We start from the raw sequence: 27,860 nt of genomic DNA, 5'->3' as shown, positions 1-27,860 counted from the left end.
AAATGTGTGGCTACCAAAGAAACTTCATTCCTGAGAACCCTGCTTCGACAATAGCTCTGGATCTCGCAGCTTTTGATGTTCGTTTGCAGCAGCTTAAACAGACGACACAACAATCTTCCTACTCAAATCGAAAGTCTTCCTTGCGCGTGGAATTTGAATCCTTCTTAGCCTCACTACCTAATGCTAGGTCTATTTTTTCTGCCACTCCTGAAGATGTTTAGCCGTTTTTAGTGTGGAAGGACCGTCACGGTAAACAGTCACTTATATTTCCGGGTGTCCGAACACCTCTAACAAGGATGCCGCAAATTACGCGTGCCCCAAACGACTTGCATTTAAAACTGTTGATTCCTATATTATCCAACTTCTCCACTTCGATTGACGAGACCTGTCAACCTTCACGTGTCAAACCTTCACCAATAAAATGTCGTCTTTTCGTACAATCAGAATTATTTGAAAGGCGACCGAGTCTAAGTTAGTATACTGTACCGGTCTCAATTCTGTGGTTAACGAGGAAAGCTTCCATAGATGGTGATTCAATCTAATCCTGGCAACTTGCTTGAAATGGAAAACAAAATGCTTAGGGTGTAGCATCAACTGAACGGCTCTGTTATTTTCCATTGTTTTTGTTGGAGCTGTTGTAAGCACAATTCTATTGCCCTCATTTCTTTTTCATTTGAGCAGTGATTTACGTAACTTGTTAATAACTATGAGAACCAAATAATAACCACCTTTACGTTTAACAACACGTTGCTTTATTTCTTTCAATGCGAAAACCCTAACTGTATAACATATCCAATCTATTCATTGGTTCTTTGAGTGTGATGGACCTTACTTAGCATTGCGTTACTTTCAATTTATTGTCGTCTTGTGACAAGTTAATCTTTTCTAGTTAGTGATTCAGTTTCTTAGCCAAACATGTAATTAGAGCGCGAGGAATTTTGTACAAGCTCAGGAGATTTCGGAGATATTTAGCTCACTACTGGAGACACTTTTTTGGAGATATTTTTATAGTTTTCGTTTCTACGGAGCCAGGAAGTATAACGTAAGTTTGGCCTTAACTTTCACGTTCAATATTCTTTTCGTTTAGTCCTAGTTTTCCATTTAATTTAGTCGTAACACATATTACTGTAATTTCAATTCTCACAGCATGCTTTCAAGACGAGTAATCAAGTTTAAATAAACAGTGAAATCGTACCAAAGTGTGTGGTTGGACAATACGTAACCAGGGCCGATACTTCGACAACACAAGGACTCGACCCCGGAACGCGACATTGAGAATGGTCCCAAACGTTAAAGATGTATAGATATCCCATACTATTCTTATTTATCGACATTATTTTTTTTTTTACCACAACAGGAAAAAAGAATTAATTTTCACATTTAAATTTGGGGTTTCGTGTTTTGCATCGATAGCAGTAAACAAGTTCGTATATGTAATCAAACGGTGACGAGTACAATTACGAGTATACCATTTGATTACCTTTTAATATCATGGGCGACAAATTACGCTCACAACCGTGGTCGGTTGGTTCTTGTTTACACACGCAGGCAAAAAACCGCTCGAGTACTTTATCCGACTACTCAGGACGAACCGTCTCAGGGTTTTTCTTAAGGCCATTTTCATCACACCAGTTCTTAAAACCCTCACCCAGTTAATTGTGCTGAATCGCGTCTTTTAGTGCCTTAACTTCTTTTATCCGTAACATCTTTAAACCTGGATGCCATCTTGGCACTGAGATGTAGGAAACGTTGCCATAGCAATTTTGTAATTTCACATGTGAAATTATAAATTAAAGCTGAAATTTCGCGCCAAAATTAAGGAGTTATTTGTCACCCATGATAATTTAAGTAAAATATTTGTTTTATATTTATCTCAAATTAAATTTTGTTACATATTTCGTAGCTGGTGATGAATGTTGTAACGGCCGAAACATGTCTTTAAAATTAAAAAGGGCTATACCTTTGTTCAAAATGTTTTAATTGCCTCCACATCTGGAAACAGGTACTTGCACCAGTAATATGTGAGCTTGATGAGATTTAACATTTACATTTTAGCTGGCAAACTGCTCAAGGTCTTTTCCTACTTTAACAAAGCATTAAAATTACAAATATTGAGAGACAACAGTGTGACAAATCGACGTCGGCCTTGGTACAATCACAACCTTAACCAGAGAAGACGACGACGCCAGCGAAAATCGGACTTAAAAATTACATTCTCGTTTCCTGGATACATTCGCGATGATTTGTACTCATTTAGTTTGTGGTAATTTCACGTCGTTCTTTTGCAGAGGACGACAAAGAAATGTACCAAAGTTTATAACGCGCGAGCAGAGCCAGTGTTTTGCTAATTAAAACTATTACTTTCTGACGGTCTTGTTGCCGTCGTGAGTCGCTGCTTAAGGTCCCTCTGCAGTTGAAACTGAATGAAGGCGCTATGTTAGCCTTAAGCTCAAGGAGCGAAACCAAAAACTCTACATTAGAATGCCCAAGCTGGTTCCGTAGTAAGGGTTTCTGCTTGAAAACTGGCTTTAAACGTGCAAGTATACTTATAGTGAAAAATTATCTTCAATCAACATTATCCCAGTATTAGATTGGCTCTCGGCTCTCTTGGAAGTGGAAAAATTATAGTTAAAATATCGGACTACCATGACATTTCATTACCCTTGAACACAACTAAACCCGAAATTAAGATAAGAAAAAATTGTGATCACCTTCTAAATAACCAAAAATGTTTCCTCTAAGTATTATAGACCAGTCTAATAAAAAAAGCTTACAATAATCAAGTTGGAAAATGTTGTTCGACTGATTAGTACCGTGAGTAAAAACTCAAACGTGCACTTAAGGTCTTTATAAGGTAAAAAAACGTCATTCATATAAAATAACGTAAACTGTAATCACGGGTTGCTAAAAATATAACAGTCTCAGTTCTTCTCTAGTCACTGCCACAGAAGCGGAGAGAACATCCGTTATGTGTACCAGTCAGGTAATACACGTAGAAAGAACCGCAGTTCCTCACTTGGATGGTAGTTGTCCAGTGGCAGCATCCATTATCCCAGTGAAAACACACCGTTCTGCTAACTTGACCATCAGCAACATTAGGGTGCCCTCCTGTTAACCATCCTGTTGCAGAAGTGCCACACCTATAAATGGGTGGGCATGAAGAAGCCATTCGTTTTCCTGCAGCTCCCTCAAACCGATACCAACCAGACAGTCCATCGTCACAAGCACCGTGATAACTGGTGTAAGTTATCTTTCTGTTGACACTGTTCAGGCTGCAATAGTTTTGGCATTCTGAATAGCAACAGTAACAAAAGTAACACAATGATTATCACAAATCGTGGTTTCGATATTTGGCATTTTTTGAACTCTCTACCGGGTCTGTTCACTGTGCCCCTGACGAGATTGACAGACCTTCTGAGCAGACGTAGCTTTATTTTGCTTTAGTCACTCTATGCTGTTTCTTAATTATTTTTTTTGGTGAGCTCACTAAAATACGTGCATAAAGTTTTTAGTAACTACTTAACATTAAGTAATAACTGAACGATAGCTCGTCGCTTCTCACTCGTTCCGAAAAGATAAGCATTTTAAGTTTGTATTAAAATATCAGGAAATCGATCCATATAAACACCTATGACTATAAACAAATGAGCTGTCCACTCGGTCGTTCAGCTGTTCATCTCGTTTCGCGGGTTCGTTCACTCGGTGTTTCGTTCGTTCGTTTTTACCGGCGAGCGCTCGGTGGACCGTTTGTTCGTTAACTCGATCATTCGGCCATCCGTTCGCCCGTTTGGATGTTCGTTCGCTCGGGCTTCCGTTTGTTCGTTCGTTTGCGTTTCTGGTTTGTTCAGTTGTTCCTCCGCTTGCCCAGTTCTTTTTGCTATCCATGGGCATAAACATGTTATAAAGAATAAAATTAAATCATTTCAAAACTGTATGAAAACATTACGAAGAAGCCCTCAATTCAAAAACCAAACGTGTAATTGGCATTGGGTGCTGTTCTTTCGGTCGTCCGGTCATATCTAATGTCTATATGTACAGAGGACTGAAAATTACAACTCTAATAAGAGATACACACTAATAGCCCTTTTCAAACTAATTATAACCGTGCAATTGGCTTCTTATGCTGATCTTTCGGTTATGGGGCTGGGTCGACTTTCGGTCATGTGGTTTGTTCATTTCGGCTGGTATACATGGGGTTTTTTGTCTGGTTATTCGGTTAGTCTCTCAATGGCCCTATTGGTTTCAGCCTTATGTTCACTCCTCTTTCCGTCTGTCTGTCCCTTCCCATATAAATCCGTATGGTTCAGTTATTTTCACTAGTGCTACTAGTGACACGGTTTTTTACAAACAAATTAACTTTTTATATGGGCTTAATCCTAAAGTTTAAAAGCTATATTAAAACATCAGAAGTTTTCCCTTCGTGTTTTAATATTAAAGCTGCAATGCTATAGAGAGAGACTTCATCTCTCTCCTCTGATCTGGCACAAAAAAAAAAAAATGGTCTTGATCAGTTAAAAAAAATCATCTATATAAAATAACGTAAACTGTAGGGTTTGCTGTAAGATGATAGACTCACTACCACAGAAGCGGAGATAACATCCGTTATGTGTACCAGTCAGGTAATACACGTAGAAAGAACCGCAGTTCCTCACTTGGATGTTAGTTGACCATTGGCAGCATCCACTAGTATAGCTAAAACACACCTTTCTGTTAACTTGACGATCAGCAACATTAGGGTGTCCTCCTGTTAACCATCCTGTTGCGTGAGTGGAACACCTATGAGTGGGTGGGCATGAGGAAGCCATTCGTTTTCCTGCAGCTTCCTCAAACCGATACCATCCATGAGTCATTCCGTCGTCACACACTGCGTTTAAAGTGCGGTAAGTTATCTTTCTGTTAGCACTGTTCAGTCTGGTATAGTTTTGGCATCCTGAATAGAAACAATAATAAATGTAACACAGTGATTATCATCATAAACCAGGCTAAAACAAGTTTCAGTTCGCTGTCTTATCCCAAATCCTTATTATCAGTTGATGATGTTTCAAAGCATTAAAATTATACTTGTTATAATAGTCATAATTTAAAATAATTTCAGAAACACCATTCCGGCTTGAAATGCATTAAGCCGCTAGCACATACAGGGGTACCACACTCCACATGCGCACGCACTTACACTTCAAATCATACAAAACAGAAAATTAGGATTGTAAACAATAAATAACATAAAATAAGAAATTTATATTGGTATTTTTAAAGATCTTCTTTCACTGTAGTTCGCTGAATTTAGCAAGACAAAGTAAGTTTTTAATCCTGGGTATTAAAATAGCAATAACTTGTACCGTACGTAATGACGCAAAAGTCACGGTTGATTACTAACATCTCCCAGAAATGTCGCCGCTTCTGTGGGTGGCAGGTGCAAAGGTCATATTTATTCCCTTGCAATTCTTCATATTTATGAAGATTAGGAGGTTGACACTGGAAAGATCCCCGTTCCCATTTATTTTGCAAACGTTAAGGACAGCCGTTCGTCCCTTTGTCTGTAAAACACTGACCGGCCGGTTGGCTCAGTTGGTTGAGCATCGGAGTACCGTGCAGGAGGTCGTGGGTTCAAATCCCGACCGGACCAACAGTCAGGGTCTTTAAATAACTGAGGAGAAAGTGCTGCCTTTGTAAGTGACATCTGCAAATGGTTAGACTTTCTAGTCTTCTCAGATAATTTCGATAAACCGTAGGCCCCGTCTCACAACACTTCAGTGTTTATAACCCTGTGGGACGTTAAAGAACCCAGACACTAATCGGTGTGCTGGTCTGGTCTTTGTGCTATAGAGGGCCACTGGTTTATCAGTTTCCTTACTGTCATGTGCTACCCCCTTAAAATAAAGTGATCAGTTCAGTTCAGTTCAACAATCTTTTTTATTATTATTTTCTATTTCTCAGTGCGCGAGCTGGCGGGCTTCTGTAAATTATGCGATCCGATTGGTTCCGGCAGCAGCCATAATTTTTCGATCTTGTCCACGAACCCCGGCGGATTGTCGCCCAAATTGTTGCAATAAATATAGGCAAACATTTGCTGAAAATGTCACTTGCTGATGAGTTGTCTTCTCAACTTAAACATTAAACAAAAATCTCAGAGGAAGGGACTGCATCTTCTTTTCCTCTCTTATCCGCCCGAGTATTAAAATTAGGTCGCAGTATTAAAAGCAATTAGTGTTTAATTGGCGTGATAAGTTGCCATGGTAGTGTAAGAAATTGTGGAGAAATAAAAAGATCGGGTAAGTGAGGGGGAAATGTTCTTACAATTCAACCTATAACCAAGACCCAATCAACTTTTTCAACTCCTCACGTTCCAGTATATCTGCAGGTTTGTTTGTACGTTGGCCAATTTTTAAGCCTGGTTTTCAGTTAGTTATTCAGCTTATGTGGTATATACTAAAACAATTATTCACCTCAGTGTCGGTGAAAGTGGTGGATATTTACCTCGCCGCTTCGCGGCTCGTTAAATATCCACCACTATTCACCTCCACTTCGGTGAATAATTGTTTGTTATTCGGATGACGGTTTGTGCGATTTTGGTAAAACAAATTCACACATGAATAACCGACATAGCTTATAGCAAGCGTTGTTTAATTTAATTTTTTGATTTTTGACGATAAGCTGTAGGAGTAGATTGCGAAACATAATTGTATACGCTTTTCAAAGGTCGTTAGAGAGATCTAGAACTTTTTCATGAGCGTCAAGGAAACGACAATAGCAATACTGCAGCAATTTCTACAGAATGAAAATTAAATGTTCTTAAGCAATGCTCGAATCATGTAATAGCTGACAACACTGATTGATTGGCGCTATGTATATTGCTCCTTTCTTTTGTAATTTTATGAGGACGTTAATAAATTTCTTTGTTTGAGGCACTGATCACTTATTATACGAGAGGAGGTTGTTTCTGTGTTAAGAGAGAACAGAAACCGCCGGGAAAACAGGCGACAAATTTGGGAAATACAAGACCGTAAACACATCCGAACTGTAAACCGTGATTTCATAAAAAATAAAAAAATAAAAAAAATGAATTTTTCATCGCCTTCCTCACGTTTAGTGCTCAAAATTAACCAAAATGCAGATTATAACTCAAAATACCGTGACTTAGTCCCTTTAACCCGTCCTTTTTGCTCTGTCCAAATGCCGTTTTACCTCCCCCCCTCCCCCTCCAAGAAAAAGACAACGCATCCAGAACAAAAACTGAAGACAGTATTCTTGCCATTCCGAGTTTGTTCAACTATTCTGAGGCTTTCTTATTTTTGTAAAAGAAACAAACAAAATGCGATTGACCTTTCAAAATAGTTCGCCAAAGGATAATTTTGGCCAGTGATGTTAAAAGAAACGTAAAATTATACATCTGTGGTGTGATTTGTCAGCTTCTCATGACCGAACACAGGTTTTTCTAAGCTCATAAATGCAAACTCCGTCTTGTGCATGACTGTATGTTCACTAGACGAACTTTAAGACGCACAGGCATTGAGAAACAAACAGATGTATGTTTAATAGCATGTTTAATAAGACGGAAGATTTTTTCCTGAGATCCTTACCCTTGTGGTTGAAAATTCTTCCACTCTACCCTTCTCAGCTCTAGCTCAGGAACTAAGAGATTAAAGCAGGGTTTTCTTCTTTCACCAACCTGGCATCAGAAACCCACCCCCTCTCTCCTCGACACACATATACTTAGTTCAGGAACAACAATACTAAGTAGCGTTAAGATTGAATGGGTTTTACCTGGGAAAGAACCCTACCCTTACACTGGAAGAATCTGCACCCGCATACCCCAGCAAACCCCCTCCCCCCCCCCCCCCCCCCGCCAAAAAACAAAACAAAAAACAACAACAACAACAACAAACAAAATAAAACAAAAAAACATACAGAAATTTGCCCAACTCAGGAACAAATAGGATAAATTGGAGACGGCCGTTAAGATAGTAAGATTTTCCTTGAGAACCTTCTCTTGACAACGGCAGAATTTGACACCCACTCCACCATCCCCCTCACCCCTCCCCCACCCTGCCTTTCCAGCTAAAGCTTAGAAACTAAGAGCCTAAGGGTGCGTTTCTTTGGGAAAATCCTAATCCGGATTTTTGAATCCTAAATGATCCGAGATCACTCGGATCATGGTGCATCAAAGGAACCGACGCATCTACCGTTGAGTAAGGATTCGTCGGTTCTTTTGATGCACCATGATCTGAGTGATCTTGAATCATTGTTCTTAGTAAAGAAACGCAAAATCCGTTTTAGGATTCAAAATTCAGGGTTCCGATTTTCCTAAAAAAAAGCCGCAGCCTTAGGGTTTCCTTGAGAACCCAGCCTTAGAACTCCTAAGTTAATATGTATCCCAAGCACTGTTTTGTAACAATAGCCATTTTTATTTTAAAATACTCTTCAAAAAGACAGATTCACAAAGCTCTTTTAAATTGAGATGTATCATTGCAGTGCTTGGACACAGTCCGAAGAGCATCATGGTGGCATTAATTGGCCAATCACATCACCGTATTCTTTAACGTGGACGGCAGAGCCTATTTTCAACTGGGGGAGGGGGGGGGGGGCTTGTAAACGAGCACTGGGGTCGTAAGGGGTCTAGAGCCATCCTCCCCCAGAAAAGTTTGAAATCTGGAGGCTCGAAAATGGTACTTTCAACATTCTCCATAAGATATTTTATGTCGAAAAGTTTCCGACAGTTGTGTATAAGGTTGTGGCTTTGTGAATGCTAGACACAAAATGAAGCAAGTACGATTCAAACACTACTTTCATGTAGTGAAAGTAACGCTCCGGCTATAAGTGATAGCAAGAACAAAAGTCCGCGGCAACAGGAATCGCTTATTTCTGGCAAGAGTATACGCGTTCATTAAAAATATTGTAACCGTTTATTTCCAAGTTTTACTTAGCTTTTTACAGCCCTTGAAGAAGCTTAGTTTGGTCTAACCGTAATATTGGGTAATAAAATTATTTTAGCTGTCCGATCAGCCTTGCATTTAATTGTGCGTTTTATTCAACATTGCTGATCCTGATCTACACAAAGATCCGGCTACATTTTGCTGCTGTTTGTACAAGTGATCCCTGCACTATTCGAGCGTACTATGTGTGAGAAAAAAAATATTACTTCAGAGGAACTTGCCAAAATTGACGCCTTTTTATTATAAACATGATGATTTATGAGAAAAATTTTGAGAAAATTAAGCTTCATTCCTTGCCTCTATTTTTACCGTACGCTCACCATACCATACCCTTTGGGGCCACACACACCTACATAGCATATATCGAGGAGTACTCAACCCTCTTTCCCCCCAGGCCTAATCATCGCATCCTTCTGGTTTCACCACTTTCCACCAGTTATATGGATATAAATGTTTCATGATCTCAACGCCATTTCTAGGTACTGAGATATTGAAAAATCCAAACTTGACCTTAGGCAGCGGCGGTTCTACCAACCGCGAGGGAAACGTGTGGTACAGTTTGTAATTGATTGGCATTAGCCATGACTCGAAACCAGGCCTCGTCATCACTCCATTCTTATCGTAAAAGACAAAGAGGTCTAGCGTTGGCCACCAACTGTCTTTCTCAGATATTACAATCAGCGAGCTCTGCCACAGCCTGCTCTCAACGGAAAGTCCAAGGACGGTAAACAAGGCTTTAAATTCTTCAAACGTCATCTGGCTGAACTGGCCGTCGCCGTTGATTGCAAGATCAACATCGTCATCCCATGGGAGGGGACCCTCTATACCACGCAGGGGTCCCCATATGGAACCGTACATTAACCAGCAATCGATTCCCATGTTTTCTAAGATGGCGTACACTTTGTAAGACAGTTGCACAAGTTGACGTATTTCTTTTCCAGAATTCTTGCATTTTGGCGATGGGCCCCACGGCTTATTGCCAGTGTAACGCCCTGGAGTCATGAAGTTTATTTGAACGAACACCACAATGGCAACAAACAATACTCCAAATCTGACTGCTGTGCGGTGACGTTGAATCCAGGAAAGTACTCTTCGCTTCATTTTAATAAAGCTCAATGATTATGGCTTCTCTGTCAGGTAAACTAAGAAAGAACAAACAGAATAACAATTCTCATCTGGTATAAATCTAGAGCCAACGTTTGACAAGGTTAGTATATTATGGCCCAGTTCAGATTTGATACCTTTCATGTGTGTTAGGAGGGAAAATCAATAAACTATTGAATTTGTGTATTTTTGGATTTCTCTTTGTAGTTTGAAAATTATGTTGTGGACCGTGATGTGCGTATAAAATAAACAATTTTTAGCATGTCGCCACTGGGCAATTATCATCGCTTTGTTAGTCGTTTGACAAGTTAGTAACTGTTACTTATTTTGCTCGACGTGGAAGTCGAGGCTTAAGGGAAAGCGTATGGTAGGGTATTCGAATTTATAGGGAATATTTCATATTTATCCAAGTATATTTTGTGGCTTAAGGCTGTGTTATTATTGGTTCTAGAGCGTATATTGTTCAATTTGTAAAGGGCAATGGTAAACTTAGTTTCCGTTGTAGCAGTAATCTGCCGAGCTGTGCAATGTTCTCGAAAACCTTATTGCCCCCGCAGGGTTTTGGCCCAGAGGCCAAAACCCGAGGAGGCACCCTAGGATTCCCCGCGTGTATACATATAAGGAATTTCAAAATGTAAGAAAGTAAGTACTGTAAGTAAATTTGTTAGTATGCGAAGAAAATCTCGATTTGATCAACCTAGGCGCGCACGGTGGTCTCGGGTAATATTTCAGCAAGCACGCAAGGTGCTGTCGGGTAGCTGTCATTATGCAACCACAAGGTCTTCGAGCAGCGTTTGACTGTCTTGCGAGCAAGAGTTTGCGTTTCGTCGTCCTCTAGCAACATTTCGAGTTCTTTCTCGCGGCAGTGTTTCAAGGTCTTGCAACCACGAGTTTGCATTTCGCCATCATTTAGCAGCATTTCAACCACGAGTTCGCGTTTTGCCATCTTCTAGCAGAGTGTCATGTCTTGCAACCACGAACACACGTTTCGCCATCTTCTGCATCTTTAGCAGCCTTTCAAACTACGAGTTCACATAATTATACATACAATGGGTTGCTGTTTCACAAAACAAAACTGTATGACTGTAATAGATTTCAATGTCAAATTTCAGAGAAATATGCTAACCAGTTACATGGATGTTAACTTCAATAAATATTAAACGTTTCTTTTTTAACATTCGTATGCACAGTATTTACATCCAGTAAAAACCATATACAGGTGTTAAACAGATCTTCAAAAGTGGGGGCAGCTCTAGTGAAAACTATAACTAGTAATACTTGTTACTAAAAGGGAAAATAATTAGAAAACCAACAGTAGCTATGCTTGGAAGTATGTTCAAATTATCTTCGTTGACCTGAATAAGTTTAATCAACTTGGAAGTTCTAGAAGTATTACTTGAAGTAAATTGGTTTCGTTTGAAGTGAATACTCTTGAAATGAGCTCCGTTCTGTAATTGCGTTTTCAGGAGTATTCAATAGGATAACCTTTTAGTTATGAATACTAAGTGAGTTTCTTTGTGAACTGTAGTGACGCTTCTGAAAACTCATTAGCTACGTTTACACACCTCAAGAGCTTTTGACTTAGGACAGTTGAATAGTGCAAGTTCTCCTTGATTAACAAGTGTAGTCGTTAGTGTAGCCTGCGAACGCATCTGCGTTCGCAGGCTATCGTTAGTGAGGTGCGATACGGGCTGAACTGGTCGGTTGCGGTGTACTGTAGACGAAGGACAGAAAATTTCTAGGATCAAACTGGGGCGAATTTGGCGGAGTTGATTGGCTCGCTGATTCTGGTTCGTTGCCTAAATCCAGCATAATTTCTAAGGGATCTCTGGTAGTGACGTCTGCGTGATCAATTCAAGCGTGGAAAATGCTGTGGAACTTCGGGGTTTCGATCTGGTTTGGGAGTTCAGTTCACTGGGAAACGCGCCGCTTCCTGTTGCCGCGTCGGCGCTCGGGGATGTACGATAAGGTAACTCGGCAAACAATGAATGTGTACAATTGTCGTCTTCTTCGGATAAATTGACTTGAACGGAATTATTGACTTTTGAATTATTGTGTCTAGGTCTCATGAGGCCATCATTAGTATGCAATTGCAAGGTGAACTGTGATGGACATTATTTCTATTCTACTTAGTTACCTATCTTGTCAATTTACTTCCTTTAAAGGGGCACAGTATCAGTTTTACTAGAGGTGCCTCTCTACTCTCCTCTCCCCTACTTGAACTGTATTTTTGAGCTGCATTTTAGTATATGTTTTTAATACCTCCAACTTTTGTATTTTGTGCTTATGTAACAGTAAGAGTGGAGAGTATAAATAAAAAAAGGCAAAAAATGTCAAAATGTCATTATTGGCATAAGGACGGTTACTAGAACGGAGCGATGAAGGATGATGCGCGAACTCTACAGACACGTATTCGAAACTCTACAATAACACAAGGAAAAATCTGTCGGGTTCTTAAGCCGAGGTAAGCTCAAAAATCGTTCGTGGACTTAGTTGACCTAGCAAGGGATTGCACGTTTTCTGAGCGGAGCTGAAAACGTAAAATGAATAACAATTTTAATCGAAATAGTCGCCTGGAGCGATAAATTATGTTGAAAAGGAACACCCATGTTCAATATTGTCGCACTGATACGTACCAGCGTGCATCTTGCATTCAGGGCAGAAAAGGGAAAAGGCGAGGGTATGTTGACAGCGCAGAAAATGGTCATCGCAAGTTATTTATACCGGGGAAGCATCATGGGATTTTTGGTATCTTTTGTAAAAAATGATGAAACATGACCTTCAATCAGCAGCCAAATAATTCTTGAATGACGAGAGGAAAGAAATCTACTCAGTTGCATGTGTAAAAAGAATGAAGAGAGGCCTGCGCGACTCCCACCCGCGTGTTTTTAGCCTTGTTCAGTTATAGTTTTGCTTTACTAGTATGTCTTTTAGGAAACGCCCTCTCTTGTATGAGATTAGTGGCGGTTCCTTTAAAATCTCTCTGAGCTTTGGTTGTTTCTCTATTAAATGCCATTTGCTCATAAGAATTTTCTTTAAGTCTGGCACTGATGGATGATATTGTGTTACAAATGGCAAGATTCTTTTCTTTTCTTTCTTCTTTTGTTGGAGGGCTCGTGATCTGTCTTGAAAATTTACTTGCGAGAGGTTTTTTTTTGGTTAACTCTTTAGAGTAACCTCTCCTTCCGCAAGGTGTGTTTTAAAGGTTTTAATTTTCTCTAAGTTGATCTTCATTCCATTTTACACTGAGTATGCTTATCAGATAGGCCCCGTCCCTCGCAGTTATTAACATTCACTGGCTGCGGTTTACCACACCAGCGAAACATATGCTGAGCAAACTGAATGAGACAGAGAAAAGACATACGTTTTCTGGAACACAACAATCAAAGAAGTCATCCTGAGTCGGCAATACGCCACAAAACAACATCACAATCCTACATGATCAACTCTCTAAAGGTCATATGCCAGTATATGTTTAAAATTCAACGATTTAGGCATCACAGAAAACACAGCTCAAGCTACACCTACAAGGATCGAAATCGCAGCTACATGATAAGCCAATAGAGGAACCAGTAAAAACGAGGGATTTTCGATTCTTCCAACGGGTATAAAACCTCAGAAAAGAGCGCGATTATTTGAAATGATACCGAGAACTCATTTCTATCATTTCTCAGGAATCGGCAACTGAAGAGATCCACAAGACTTAGGATCGAAACCGCGGTCTTGCCTGACCATTGCCTAAAATTCCACAGAATTTACAAACGGCTGAAGGACTCGTAGCAGCCCCTGGCCAGAGCAACAATGAAGAATTGCCTAATCAGTCTAAGGCGTAATCAAAACACAGGAGGAAAATACTAAGCTCCCGCAACACAAACTCAAACCTCACAGTTACAGAGCGAGCAGAGCGATAACAAAAACACAGCCGTAACTAAAGCGCGCTTTGGCCCAACAACTCAGGGTGCACAGGCTAGGTTTTCAAAATTACGAAGTTTTAGCAGAGTAACAAAACTAGATCGAACACTTTTTCAAATAACGTTAACTCCCTCGAACTGAGACACAAAGCTTTAAAAATTATATTTAAGTAATAAGAACAAGATAGAACGTGCAATGCCAATTGTGTGTGAGCCGGTGTATTTTCATTCGGCTAATTGTTTAATCAGTTTACAAATAGAAGTTGGTCTTCATATTTTTTTACTGTTCCATAGGATTTTTAACACTTCTGTTTCTCGTTCATTGCAATCGCATTAACGGGATTAGATAAATATCACCCACACGACAACTTATTAACCTTTATAAGATTACAGTCTCTCTTTTTGGTGGCAGAAAGCAAAGGAATAATGTTGTCAGGTTTTATTCCAGTTTTTACATCTTTTGAAAGTAATTGACCAAGTTGCTTTTTGCCAAAGTGGTTAATGTTTAATAGCCAGATCACTCTGACAGTAAATCATGTTTGTCTATCCAGGACATAGCTTCTGTTTTAGTTGGAGCTTGACGACCATAACATGGTCTTAAACTTCATGAATTGTAAACCTTTATGAGTGTCAGAAGAGCTGCGCGATCAAAATAAATACTCTGAGCTGTCCAAACTTTCCTGCAGAACCACAGTCGGAAACGTTTGCCTTGTAGACTAAAATTCATTTAATCCACTGGACAGACAAGAATGCAGTCATCCACTAATAAGTAGCTTCTAAATCCAGTTGTCGATACATTTCTCAGAAATCTCATCAGCTTTCTGAAAAACTAGACTTCCGGTTCAAGTCCTACCGTTTCACAGGACAATCAATGGTAAAAAAAAATGTTTGAGATATCCCGAGAGTCCAAATACCGGCACTATCCTGAGGCCCAAGACCTTTAAGTTACTTCAATAAAAAGAAAAAAAATAGTACCTGCCAACCCCAATAGCGTGCGCCGTTCTGTCAATCTCAACGGTTTGAACTCATGACAAATTCCTGAGATGCTGTTCATTTCTCTCTTTCTACTCTCCAGCTTTGTCAGATTTTCGGTAATCTTCTTAGACTTTTACCGATAGAACTTTCTTGTAACAAAAAAAAAAAGCTAATTCGCATGGAAAAAGGTCCATGTTGAACCCTTAAGATGGCTTATAAATCTGAATTCTTGGATTAACCATCCCTCCGTGAATTCATCATGTCATGGCTCCATCTGGAGCGGTTCTCAACAAAATTCGTCAAGCTAAAAGCGAAGTAAGTAAGTAAGTAAGTAAGTAAGTAATTTATTTAGTGTCAACTACACAGGGGGTGGTCTCCCAGTCCCCCGAGCCACAGGCTCATGATATAAGTGTTTGACAGTATAGAAAAAAGATAGTAACTACTAATTAAATTAAAAAGTAACATCTAAATATAAATAAATAAAAATAAATCGGGTCAGAGGCAATTGCTGCATTGACAGCCGTTAAAATTTAACTTAGTTAAAAGTCTCCGAAAGGATGATGCATTAGGTGCGTTTTTTACAGCAGATGGCAACTGGTTCCAGATGTGTGAGATCATAAGTAATTACCCTCACCTATCACAACAGGTTTAAATGCCGCAATGAATCAAATCCATGGAAACGGCGCCAAGCGCGGGAAAATTCGTGTGAGCAAGGCACGATTGTTTTTGGTTTTGCTTCCCATTGGTTGAGAAAATGGCGCGAACTTTGCTAAACATTTACAGAGAGTGTGGTAAGGTAAAGTCAACACAAATAAGGAATAGTCTTGACATCCGAATCAAAAGTACTCTCTCGAAGTAATTGCTAGCTTTGCTACTAGCTGGCATCCAAAAAAAAATAAAATATCAAAACAAAACGCGGTGAAAACACAACTCTTCTTCTCAAACATCAAGAAGCGAAACTATGTTAAGACGGTTAAAAACGCTTTCTCGCGTCTGCAATGGAAAATACTTTATTTCTCCCAACCAAGTCTCCCAAGGGTCATGAGTCTTTCTATCACAAGCTTAATTACGCAAATCAAACGGGCTTTCGACATGGCAAAAGTTTGTGCACGTACTGATTAACATTCCCTTTGTTGAGTGTTTTGATAAATTTAATATGCTCGATTCAATAGGTTTGACTATGACCTGTTATTTTGGTAGCTCTTATAACTCAGAGCGACATTAATCTTCCTTCCAGTTGACAACCTTATGAATAACACCAGTGGAAATGTCTAATTAATGTTTTTTTTCTAGCAAATCATTCGAAGCTAAAAGGAATACTTCGGCAAGGTTGGCAAATCAAGAAACCATATTCTACATGTTTTTAACCGACTGTTCTCAACTGTCTAAATTGTCGAAATAGTTTGGATTTAGCGACCTTAATTTGTAAAATGTTAGAAACTGTGTCACTTTTCTTTTTCAGTCTTATAAAAATAAACAACAACGCAGGGTGCGCAGGCTAGGTTCTCAGAATTATGAAGTTTTAGTGGAGTAACAAAACTTGATCGAACACTTTTTTAAATAGCTCCCTCGATCTGAGACACAAGGAAAGTTTTAATATAATAACTGACTAATAAAAACCATAGGGGGCCCACACAATGTGTCTGTGTAGCCGATTGTTATTATTTTGTAAATGCACTGGATTTACGGTTTGCTTCACCTATAGCGATATATCGCTAACTATGTATATAAATCAATGATAAATAAACGTTGAATTACCTTACCTGTGGTATATAGTCGTCCTTTTACCTCAAAAGCGGTTTTTTGAGCGATTTTGAAGGAGTTTGAGTTCGCCGTTGACTGTTCCATATATAAGGAGGAGAACTTCTCCTTATATCCGGTTCAAGTCCTACTGTTTTACAAGGCAGTCAATGATAAAAAAGGTGTATAAGATATCCCCAGAGTCCAAATATCTCCACTGCCCTGAGGCACAAGGCTTCGATAAAAAGAAAAAAATAGAACATGCCAACCCCTATAGCGTGCGTCGTTTTGCAACCTCAACGGTTTAAACTCATGACAAGCCTCCGAGATGCTGTTTCTTTCTCTCTTTCTACTCTCCAGATTGTCAGATTTTCGGTAATATAATCTTCTTAGGCTCTTATAAAGAGAACTTTCTTGTAACAAAAAAACGCTGATTCGCATGGAAAAAAGTCCATGTTGTGCCCTTAAGATGGCTTATAAATCTGAATTCTTGGATTAACCATCCCTCCGTGAATATATCATGGCATGGCTCCATCTGGAGCGGTTCTCAACAAATTACGTAAAGCTAAAAACAAAGTAATTACTCTGACCTATCACAACAGGTTTAAATACCGCAATGAACCAAATCCATGTAAACGGCGCCAAGCGCGGGAAAATTCGTGTGACTGAACAAGGCATGATTGTTTTTTATTTTGCTTCCCATTGGTTGAGAAAATGCCGCGAACTTTGCTATACATTTTCAATCAACACAAATGCGAAACACTTTCCACATCCGAATCAAAACTACTCTCTCAGCCAGGGTAATTGTTTCTTTTGCTACTTGCATCCGAAAGAATAAAAGATCAAAACAACACGCGGTGAAAACACAACTCCTCTCCTTAGACATCAAGAACTAAAACTATGTTAAGACGGTTGAAAACGCTCCCTTCTGTCTGCAAGGGAAAAGACTATTTCTCTTTCGACATTGCAAGAGTTTTTTGCGCGTACTGATTAACAATACCTTCGTTTAGTTTTTTTGGTAAATTTAAAATGCTGGACACACTACGCTTGACTACGACCAGTTATTTTGGTAGTTCTTATAAGTCAGAGCGACATTAATCCTCCTTCCATTTGACAACCTTATGGATAACACCAGTGGAAATGTTTAAATCATGATGCCATACTCTACGTGCTTGTAACAGACTGTCCGCAACTGTCTCAATTGTCCAAATTAGATCAATTTTCTTATTTCCAAAAGTGGTTAATGTTCAGTAGGCAGATCAATCTGACAGTAAATCTTGCTTTTCTCTCGAGGACATAACTTCTGTTTCAGTTGGAGCTTCACGACCCTAACATGGTTTTAAACTTCATGAATTGTAAAACTTTCTGTGGTCAGAAGAGATGTGCAATCAAAATTAATACTCTAAGTTGTGTATACTTTCCTGAGGGACCACTGTCGGAAACGTTTTCCTTTTAGGCTAGAATTCATTTAATCCACTGGACAGACAAGAATGTGGTCATCCACTAAATTTCGATAGGTTGCTTCTAAATCCAGTTGTTGATATATTTCTCAGAAATCTAATCAGGTTTCTCAGAAACTAGACTTCAGGTTAAAGTCAGTATTATTTCACAGGACAGTCAATCGTCAAAAGTAAAGCGTTTAAGATATCCCTAGAGTCCAAGTAGTTTTATTTCCCCGGATGAGGCACAAGACCTTGCAGTAACTTCGATAAAACGAAGAAAAATAGAGCCTAACAACCCCAATAGTGTGCGCCGCTCTGCCAATCTTAATGTTTTAAACTCATGTCACGTTCCTGAGATGCTGTTCCTTTCTCTCTGTCTACGCTTCAGTGTGTCGCATTTTCGGTAATCTTCTTATATTCCTGACCCGAGAGTAATTTATTGTAACACAAAAAAGCTGATTTCTGTGGAAACAAAGCTCATCGTGTGCCCTTTAGACGGCTTACAAATCGGAAGTTTTGGATTAAGTCCTTTAGTGAGACAACAATCCATCTCTGAATTCATCATCGCATGGCTTCATCTTGAGAGTTTTACAATAAATATCGTAAAGCTAAAACCAAAGTAATTATTCTGACCTATCAAAACAGGTCTAAATGCCGCAATGAACCAATTAAAACTCGAAGCAAATACACGTATTCGGCGCCAAGCGCGGGAAAATTCGTGCGAGCAAGCCATGATTGTTTTTGGCTTGGCTTCCCATTGGTTGAGAAAATGGCGCGAGCTTTTTTAAACATTTACAGAGAGCGCGGTACAGCAAGACCAACACCAAAGTGAGATTACTTTCAATATCCGAGTCAAGACTGCTCTCTCAGGGTAATTGTTACCTTTTCTACTGCTATTCAAATCAAAAAAAGATCAAAACAACACGCGGTGCGAACGCAACTTCTCTCATTAAATCAAGAAACGAAACTATGTATTAAAGAAGATTAAAAGCGCTCCCTTGTGTCTGCAAGGGAAACAATTTTTTTTATCACGACCTAGGCCTCCCAAGCGTCACGAGCCTTTCTAGCACAAACTAAATTACGTTAAAGAAACATGCTTTCCACATGGCAAGAGTTTTTGCACGTACTGATTAACATTCTCTTTGTAGAGTGTTTTAATAAACTTAATTTGCTCGACAACGTATGCTTATACCTGTTATTTTGGTTAGCTCTTATAAGTCAGAGCGTCATTTATTTTTCATCACTTGACAACCTTATGGGTAACACAAGTGAAAATGTCTAATTTATGTTTTTTTTATCATGGAACTATTCGAAGCTAAACAGAATACTTCGGCACGGTTCGCAAATCATGATGCCATACTCTACGTGCTTACAACCGACTGTTCTCAACTTTCTCATTTCTCCAAATGGTTTGGGTTCAGCGACCTTAAATTGGAAAAGTAAACAAATGATCTTTCTTAGCGTCGCTTTCGCTTTTCAGTCTTGTAAAAATAAACAACAACTCAGGGTGCACAGGCTAGGTTCTCAGAATTACGAAGTTTTAGCGGAGTAACAAAACTAGATCGAACACTTTTTCAAATAACATTAACTCCATCGATCTGAGACACCAAGTTTTAAAATTATATTTGACTAATAAGAACAAGATAGAACGTGCAATCCCAATTGCGTGTGAGCCGGTGTATTTTCATTCGGCTGATTTTTTAATCAGCTTACAAATAGAAGTTGATCTTCATATATATGTCCATAGCATTTTTAACACTTCTGTTTCTCATTCATTTCAATCGCATTAACGGAATTAAATAAATATCACCCACACAACAACTTATTTACCTTTGTAAGATTCCAGTCTCTCCTTTTGGTGACAGAAAGCAGAGGAATTGTCCCTAATGTTGTCAGGTGTTATTCCAGTTTTTACATCTTATGAAAGTATTCGACCAAGTTGCTTATTTCCAAAGTGGTTAATGTTCAATAGGCAGATCACTCTGACAGTAAATCATGTTTATCTATTGAGGACATAACTTCCCTTCCAGTTGGATCTTCACGACCCTGACATGGTTTTTAACTTCATGAATTGTAAACCTTTCTGTGTGTCAGAGGAGCTCTGCGGTCAAAATAAATACTCTAAGCTGTCCAAACTTTCCTGCAGAACCACAGTCGGAAACGTTTGCCTTGTAGGCTAGAATTCATTTAATCCACAAGACAAGCAAGAATGTGGTTATCAACTAAATTTCAATAGGTAACTTCTAAATCAAGTTGTCGATACATTTCTCAGAAATCTCACCAGCATTCTGAGAAACTAGACTTCCGGTTCAAAAACAAAGTGATTACTCTAACCTATCACCACAGGTGTAAATACCGCAATCAACCAATTAGAACTTAAACTAATAATTATAATAATATTTAATATTTTTACTGCGTAAAATTAAAATGTAACTATGATCAAATGCGCAGTACAAATGAAAATAGCAAAAAAAAATTAAATAAATAAAACTACATATCAATCACGCCCATCACAAAAAATAATTATATTTAAAAAAATCGAAATCACTACCTCAATATATTCGTCAGTCGTTTCATAAAAATTCTCAAATGGCTGACTCAAACATTTTAAGCTCTCCTGAACAAGTACGTTTCCACCATTAATTTTAAAACGTTCCAAATCGCTTTCTGGCCTTATTGTACGGTGGTGAATTATTATTCCATAATCGAGGTGCCTACCGCAATAAATGCGATGTCTCACACTGACTTACATGTAATCGGAGCTAAGCGCGGGAAAATTTGTGGATGCGAGCAACGCACAAATTTTTGGTTTGGCTTTGGTTGAGAAAATGGCGCGAACTTTGATAAACATTTACTGAGAGCAAAACCAACACAAATGCGTAATTCCTTTCGACATTCGAATCAAAGTGCTCTCTCGGTGTAATTGTCAGCTTTGCTACTGGCATCCAAAGGAATAAAAAAATAAAAAAAGAATAAAATAGCGGTACAAACACAACTCATCTCTCCTTAAGTCAAGAAGCGAAACTATGTCAAGACGATTAAAAACGTCCCCTTGCGTCTGCAAGAGAAAAGATTCTATTTCTCACAACCGAGGCCTCCCAAGGGTCAAGAACCTTTCTATCACAAGCTTAATTACATAAATTAAACAGGCTTTGGAAGTAGCAAGAGTTTCAATTGTGCTCCTACTGATTAACGTTGCCTTCTTTGAGTGTTTTGGTAAATTTAATATGCTTCACACAATAGGCTATGACCTGTTATTTTGGTAGCTCTTATAAGTCAAAGCGACATTAATCTTACTTCCTTTTTTGAAAACCTAATGAATGGATAACACCGGTGGAAAAATCTAATTAATGTTTTTTTTTATGAAACTATTCGAAGCTAAACAGAATACTTCGGCACAGTTCGCAAATCATGATGCCATACTCTACGTGCTTATAACGGACAGTTCTCAACTGTCTTAATTGACCAAATAGTTTGGGTTCAGCTACCTTAATTTGGAAAAGTCAAAAACTGATGTTCCTTAGTGCCGCTATCGCTTTTCAGTCTCGTAAAAATAAACAACAACGCAGGGTGCGCAGGCTAGGTTCTCAAAATTATGAAATTTCAGCAGAGTAACAAAACCAGATCGAACTTTTTTTCAAATAGCTCCCTCGATCTGAGACACAAGGCTTTAAAATTCTATTTGACTTATCGATAAAAACAAAGTAGAACGTGCAAATCCCAATTGCGTGTGAGCAGGTATACTTTCATTCGACTAACTGTTTAATCAGCTTACAAATAGAAGTTGTTTGTCATTTTTTTCCCCGAGACATGACCATAGCATTTTTTAGGTTCTCAGAATTATAAAGTTTTAGCAGAGTGACAAAACTAAACCGAACACTTTATCAAATAACGGTAACTCCCTAGAGCTAAGACACCAAGTTTTAAAATTATATTTGACTAAAATAAGATAGAACGTGCCATCTCAATTGCATGTGAGCCGTTGTAATTGCATTCGGCTACTTGTTTAATCAGCGAACAAATAGAAGTTGTTCGTCATTTTTTTCCCGAGACATGTCCATAGCATTTTTAACACGTTTGTTTCCGATCCACCACTTTCACCACATCAACGGAATTAAACAATATCATCCACACAACATCTCTTTGGCTTTTAAAGGTTCCAGGTTCTCTTTTTGGTGACAGAAAGCAAAGGAATTGTTCCAAATTTGGTCAGGTTCTATTTCAGTTTTTACATCTTACGAAAGTATTCGACTTTGTTGTTTAATTTCAAAGTGATTAATGTTCAATATATATTGGGCAGATCACTCTGGCAGTAAATCGTTTTTTTTCTTCTATCGAGGAAATAGCTTCTGTTTCAGTTGGAGCTTTACGACCCTAACATCACTTTAAACTTCATGAATTGTAAAACTTTCTGTGTATCAGCGGAGCTGAAATTGTCCAAACTTTCCTGATGGTCCACAATCGAAAAGGTTTGCCTTGTAGGCAAGAATTCATTTATATCACCAGACAGGGGAGTATATGGTCATCACCTAAATTTTAATACGTTGCTTCAAAATCCAGTTATCGATACATTTCTCAGAAATCTCATCAGCTTTCTGAGAAACCAGACTTCCGGTTCCAGTCCTATTGTTCCACAGGGCACTCAATCGTGAGAAATAAAGTGTTTGAGATTTCGCTGGAGTCCAAATAGTTCCATTGCCCTAAGGCACAAGATAAAAAGAAAAACTAGAGCGTGCCAACTCCAATAGCGTGCAACAGTTCTGCCAATCTCAACAGTTCAAACTCATGAGAGGCTCTTACCGAGAGAACTTTTGCTGTAACAAAAAGCGATGATTTGCATCGAAAAAAGTCCACGGTGTGCCCTTTAGGCGGCTTATAAATCTGAATTTTTTAATTAACTGCTTTAGTGTGTCAACCATCCCTCTGTGAATTCATCATGGCATGACTGCATTTGGAGCGGTTTTTAACAAAATCGTAAAGCTAAAAGCAAAGTAATTACCCTAACCTATCACAACAGGTGTAAATGCCGCAATGAATCAAACACATGTAAACGGCGCCAAGCGCGGGGAAATTCATGCGAGGAAGGCACGATTGCTTTTGGTTTCGCTTCCTATTGGTTGACTTAATGGCGCGAAGTTTGTTAAACATTAGCACAGAGCATGCTAAGACAAGGCGAACACAAATGCGAAATTACTTCCAACATTCGAATCAAACCTACTCTCTCAGGGTAATTGCTAGCTTTGCTACTAGCTGGCATCCAAACAATAAAAAAATCAAAACAATACGCGGTGCAAACGCAACTCCTCATCTTAAATATATCATGAAGCGAAACAATGTAAAGACGATTAGAAACGCTCCCTTGCGTCTGTTAGGGAAAGATATTCTCTTTCTCACAACCAAGGCCTTCCAAAGGTCACAAACCTTGCTATCACGAGCTTCATTCCATAAATCAACAGGCTTTCGACATGGCAAGAGTTTGTGCACGTACTGATCAACATTGCCTTTGTTGAGTGTTTTGGTAAATTATGCTCGAGACAATAGGTTTGACTATGACTTGTAATTTTGATAACTCTAATAAGTCAGAGCGACATTAATCTTCCTTCCAGTTGACAACCGTATGGGCAACACCAATGGAAATTTCTAATTGATGTTTTTCTACATAACTGTTTTATGCCAAAGTGAAGCCACCAGTCAATTCTTGGTGACCTTTAGAAATGCTATCCGTGCGCTGGAAGGAAAATGAAACCAAAACCTTCGGTAAAGTCTCTTCTCTCTCCTCGCTGATATCAGTACTTGAATAAAACAGTCCTTGACTGAGAGGCAATTTCTACTTTTGAACGTGAGTTTTTGTGTGTTTATGATATCCTTTCTAATTATTAATGAAATTACTCCTGGATGCTCTTTTGATCCCTTTTCAGCAAGGAAATGGCAAGATTGCGAAGTATATATATTTTACATACATTTCTTTGTTGTGTGTTTCCTGTAAGACTATAGAAAATCAATCCTGCACTAAAAAACTGTCGTTTTTCCTTGAAAATTATACTCCATATTGTACACTTTGATCTAAATATCAACAGTTTTTGACCTGATTTCTCTCGATAGTGCCTTTAAACCATCCCACAACTTATGCTGTTGAATTAATCACAGAGATTTCTCAGCTTGATTAACGCTTTCATTTTTAGAATCTTTCTAATCTGAGAAAGTAAAGATACGTTTTAACCACAATTTGACCCGGAAGTAAATGGTCACAGAACGTGTTACAGCAAAAATCCAGGTCTAGTACTAAAGGCTCCAAATGTTGATTCATACAGTTCTCTATCTGCCGTTAGCAAGTCAAAAGTTGTAAAATCTGAGCGGAATTCAGAAACCAAGCTATCGAAGACGACTTTTTTCTTCGCTTTGTCGGTTGGTCGACATCTTAAATACTGCACTAGACGGCTATTAATATCCAAAAAACCGAGCAAACAAATTGCTAAACAGTTGCTGAAGCAGCAAAATATATCGCCTTTGAAGAACACTGGGTTATAAAGCTTTATAGAACTTTACATAAAATTTAAGTCCTTCAAAATTGACGAAAATTGAATTACCTTGAACACCTTGGAAGCATAAGAGGCAAAAGCTGACCAGCAGAAGAACCAGACCTTCATGACCCAATCCCATGATTTGGATGTCCTGGAGTGATTATCACTACAAAGAGCAAGTAAAGACTCCTTTCTAGGAGGTGAAAGATATTTGTTATATACCTAGACTTTCACTTAAGAAAACGAGCACTGTGATTGGTTGATTCTTGGTCACGTGTCCCTGATCAAATACAAATGTATCCCGACCGTGATAAAATCCCGCAGTTGTTGCCCTCTCAGTTGTTTGTTTGTTTGTTTGTTTTGCTGCGATTGTTGAAAGGAAAGTCTAAATATATAACAAAGTACTTAATTTATGGTCCCTCGGGAAACTAGTTAGTTTTGTTTTCTCTCGAATCCTGATGTTTCCCTCGACTTCGTCAAAGGAAACTTCAGGATTCTCGGGAAAACAAAACTAACTGTTTCCCTCGGGACAATACATTAAGAGTATAATATTTTCCAAGGCGGAAAATACAGCGTATTCAACAACAAGTGACGGATTTTTAAATGCTTAACATCATAACTAAACCCACATACCTGGCTAATCGTTTTAAGGTTCCAAATGCGTTGCCAGCATTGTTGGCAACATTTGAAGAACAGAAGCTAATCCTCTACAGTAGTATTTTCCTGGCATTTAAAGGTCAGTGGTTTTGGTAAATGGGGATTTAAAAACAAAACAGAACCAAATTAACCTTGATAAGAAAGCATTTCAATTGCCCTGACGAATTTCACGAAAAAATAAAAAAACACTGAATAGATTGTTGTTTTTAAAAAAGAGATTGGTTTGTGACAAGTGCTCTTTTGTGTGAGGCGTGGAATGAAAATGGGGACAGGAAACGTGATACATCAAATCTGGTGATTGATACTGAATACAAATACAAAACAGAAAGTGCAATGCATTATCATTTCTTCGTAAAAGGAAGGAAAACGTTAGAAATGGTGTTCAAGAATAGAGCATTTCATTCCCATCCCGAGTCCCTTATACCTACAAAGAGAGATCGGAGGACGAATGGAAATGTAGTAATTCCAAATGACCTACTTAACGGCGAGAAGCAAGATGAAAAGGCCCATCTTTAACCTTTTTGCTGTCACATGAGACAGACAACTCATATATATATTTTTTCGTTTCTTTTCTTTTCGACAATGACGTAGGTTCTAACCAAGTTAACAGTACTTTTTGTATTTGCTGTCTTCATAAATAGAAACATGAAAGATTGAGACAGCTTATTCCATGGTACCATGTCACAGTTAAAGAAGAAACTCTTAAATGCTTTATCTTTTGTCAATAAAGTTCCCTAATCGAGGTTAGTGACCTTTGTTTAACAAAACAAAATTCGTTTTGTTTGTTGATTGAACCTTTCAATCTTTAATTAGCAATAATAGTTCTACAATTCATTCACGCGAACTCCCTTCCAGTGATAGGGAAAGTTTTAACCGAGTACAAATCCAGAAAAAAACTACTCTCCTTTGTCTCTGTAGCTTCTTGGTGCTGTCTTTAAGTTATTTCAATGCCAAGAGGCAATTTGCAGTGAACCATGTGTCCAGTAGATATTAATACTCTTATCCTCCTACTGAAAAGGTTAAATATAACAGTACCTGTTTAATGTTTGTCACGGAATTTTCCACAGCACGAAAACTTGTTCTTACACTTACGCTTTAAAATAGCCGAAAATTAAGGAAGCTTTCTCTCCGAAGCAATCATGTGACTCTTATAGTTGTGTTAGCTAAGCGCTGAGAAAACTACTTTACTTGGTTCCAGTTTTTTCTTTTTCTTGTTAAGTAGGAGAAGAGCCATGCAGGATTAAAACGATTTTGAATTGTGCAAGGAATCACGACTACGCCAAGACCGACTTCTTTAATGCTTCATTTTTTGCTAAATTTGTGTCATGACGTAAAGATTTTTCTAGCTTTAATTTCCACGTCTTAATTTCCACAATCTCCCTTGTTTGAAAGATGAAAATTTGGGTCGGGATATCCATTTCCCGGACTTGACACATTTTTCTTTGGAACAGATTAACAATCCATAAAGTTCAAGTATTTAGCGCCAACTAGACGCATGGTGGGCACTAAAGTCAGTTCACGTTTTTTTTTTTTTTTTTTTTTTTTTCAGGGTGGGGGAGGGGATGGGACTAACTCGAAACCAGCTATAGTGAGATGCGTGGGCTTCTGGTGAATAAAGACAGTTTTTTTCGTCTAGTTCTCAACTGTAGTTTTTTTTTATCATCTCTAAATTGAACATAACTTCCAGGAACGCCGTTATTTACTTTTCAGTTCCGTAAACGTAACCTGTATTTTTCCAACCAATTCCTTAGACATAAGACGGTGGGGGAGGGGGGGGGGGGGGACAGAAGGTAAAGGTATTCCATGTTTTTCTGCCATTCCAAAATAATACCAGAAATTGAGTTTAAAAATTGAGAAATTGAGAAATTGCCATGTAAATAACTGTTGTTATAGGGCGGTTCTGCTGCTGAAATTATTTCTGGGTATTGTAGGCTGTGCGACCCAACGTGGAAATTAAATGGACAAATGGACAATGCTCTTCATTACGAAAACGTTGTTATTACTATTATTGTTATTATTATTATTACTAATTTTGTTATTACTATTTTCATTATTATTATTGTTATCAGAAATAAAGTTAATAAAGTTGATATTTTGATTAGATATTTTGATTAGATCCTATAGAAATAAATTGATATTTATCTTTTTTTCTTTCTTTCCTTCTTTTATTGCAAAATGTAGTTGAAGCTTCCTACAACTGTCTGAGTTTACCAGTGACTGTACACACATTGCGCTTTTGCAACTCTCGACAATTCAGTCTTCCATGCTTCAAACAAAATGTTTAGCCTGGGTCTATCTACAGTTTTTAAAAGGGTTAAGCAGGATTTTTTACGAAGTCAGTGCTTTAAATAACAAAAATACTTCGGTAGCTATCTCAAATCAAGACCCCATTCTCTGCTACGTCACTGAAGCCGACCCTTCAGTTATCTCGGAGCTTTTGTTCAAAATATTTGGGTTCAGCGACCTTAAAGTAATATTGATATTCCTTGGTGTCGCTTTCGCTTTTCAGTCTCGGAATAAAAATAAACAATAACGCAGGGTAGATTCTTCTGTGTTAAAATAAAACACTTTTTTCAA

At 38.4% G+C, this 27,860-nt stretch overlaps 2 protein-coding genes across 8 annotated transcripts in view; both read right to left on the bottom strand.

The window, feature by feature from the left end:
- Nucleotides 1-4,503: 4,503 nt before the first annotated feature.
- LOC146485285 (uncharacterized) overlaps nucleotides 4,504-27,860 on the bottom strand; it is a 70,907-nt gene continuing 47,550 nt past the window's right edge. For all 6 annotated transcript variants that reach the window (XM_085103676.1, XM_085103675.1, XM_085103672.1 and 3 more), the window contains one exon: nucleotides 4,504-4,692. In XM_085103676.1, coding sequence (XP_084959802.1) covers nucleotides 4,512-4,692 — 181 coding nt within the window. In that variant the 3' untranslated portion in view covers nucleotides 4,504-4,511. The remainder of the gene's footprint in view (nucleotides 4,693-27,860) is intronic.
- On the bottom strand, nucleotides 8,885-25,203 carry LOC146485287 (ribitol 5-phosphate transferase FKRP-like). Of its 2 annotated transcripts, none has more exons than XM_085103698.1 (2): nucleotides 24,693-25,203; nucleotides 8,885-10,075 (listed from the first exon to the last, which is right to left on the bottom strand). In XM_085103698.1, exon 2 carries the CDS (start codon nucleotides 10,032-10,034, stop codon nucleotides 9,330-9,332), a length of 705 nt encoding a protein of 234 aa, XP_084959824.1. In that variant the 5' UTR covers nucleotides 10,035-10,075; nucleotides 24,693-25,203; the 3' UTR covers nucleotides 8,885-9,329. The 2 variants fall into 2 exon arrangements, with proteins under 2 accessions (XP_084959824.1, XP_084959825.1); XM_085103699.1 differs by lacking the exon at nucleotides 24,693-25,203 and adding an exon at nucleotides 14,924-14,943.

Source organism: Pavona decussata, unplaced genomic scaffold (genome assembly GCF_977016875.1).
Source record: "Pavona decussata unplaced genomic scaffold, jaPavDecu1.1 SCAFFOLD_27, whole genome shotgun sequence".
NCBI classification, from domain to species: domain Eukaryota; kingdom Metazoa; phylum Cnidaria; class Anthozoa; order Scleractinia; family Agariciidae; genus Pavona; species Pavona decussata.
This window is presented reverse-complemented; position numbering and strand designations above follow the sequence as displayed.

Bases quoted from the DNA above. Each gene is read 5' to 3' on its own strand.
- LOC146485287 (XM_085103698.1), bottom strand. From the start codon at position 10,034: ATGAAGCGAAGAGTACTTTCCTGGATTCAACGTCACCGCACAGCAGTC.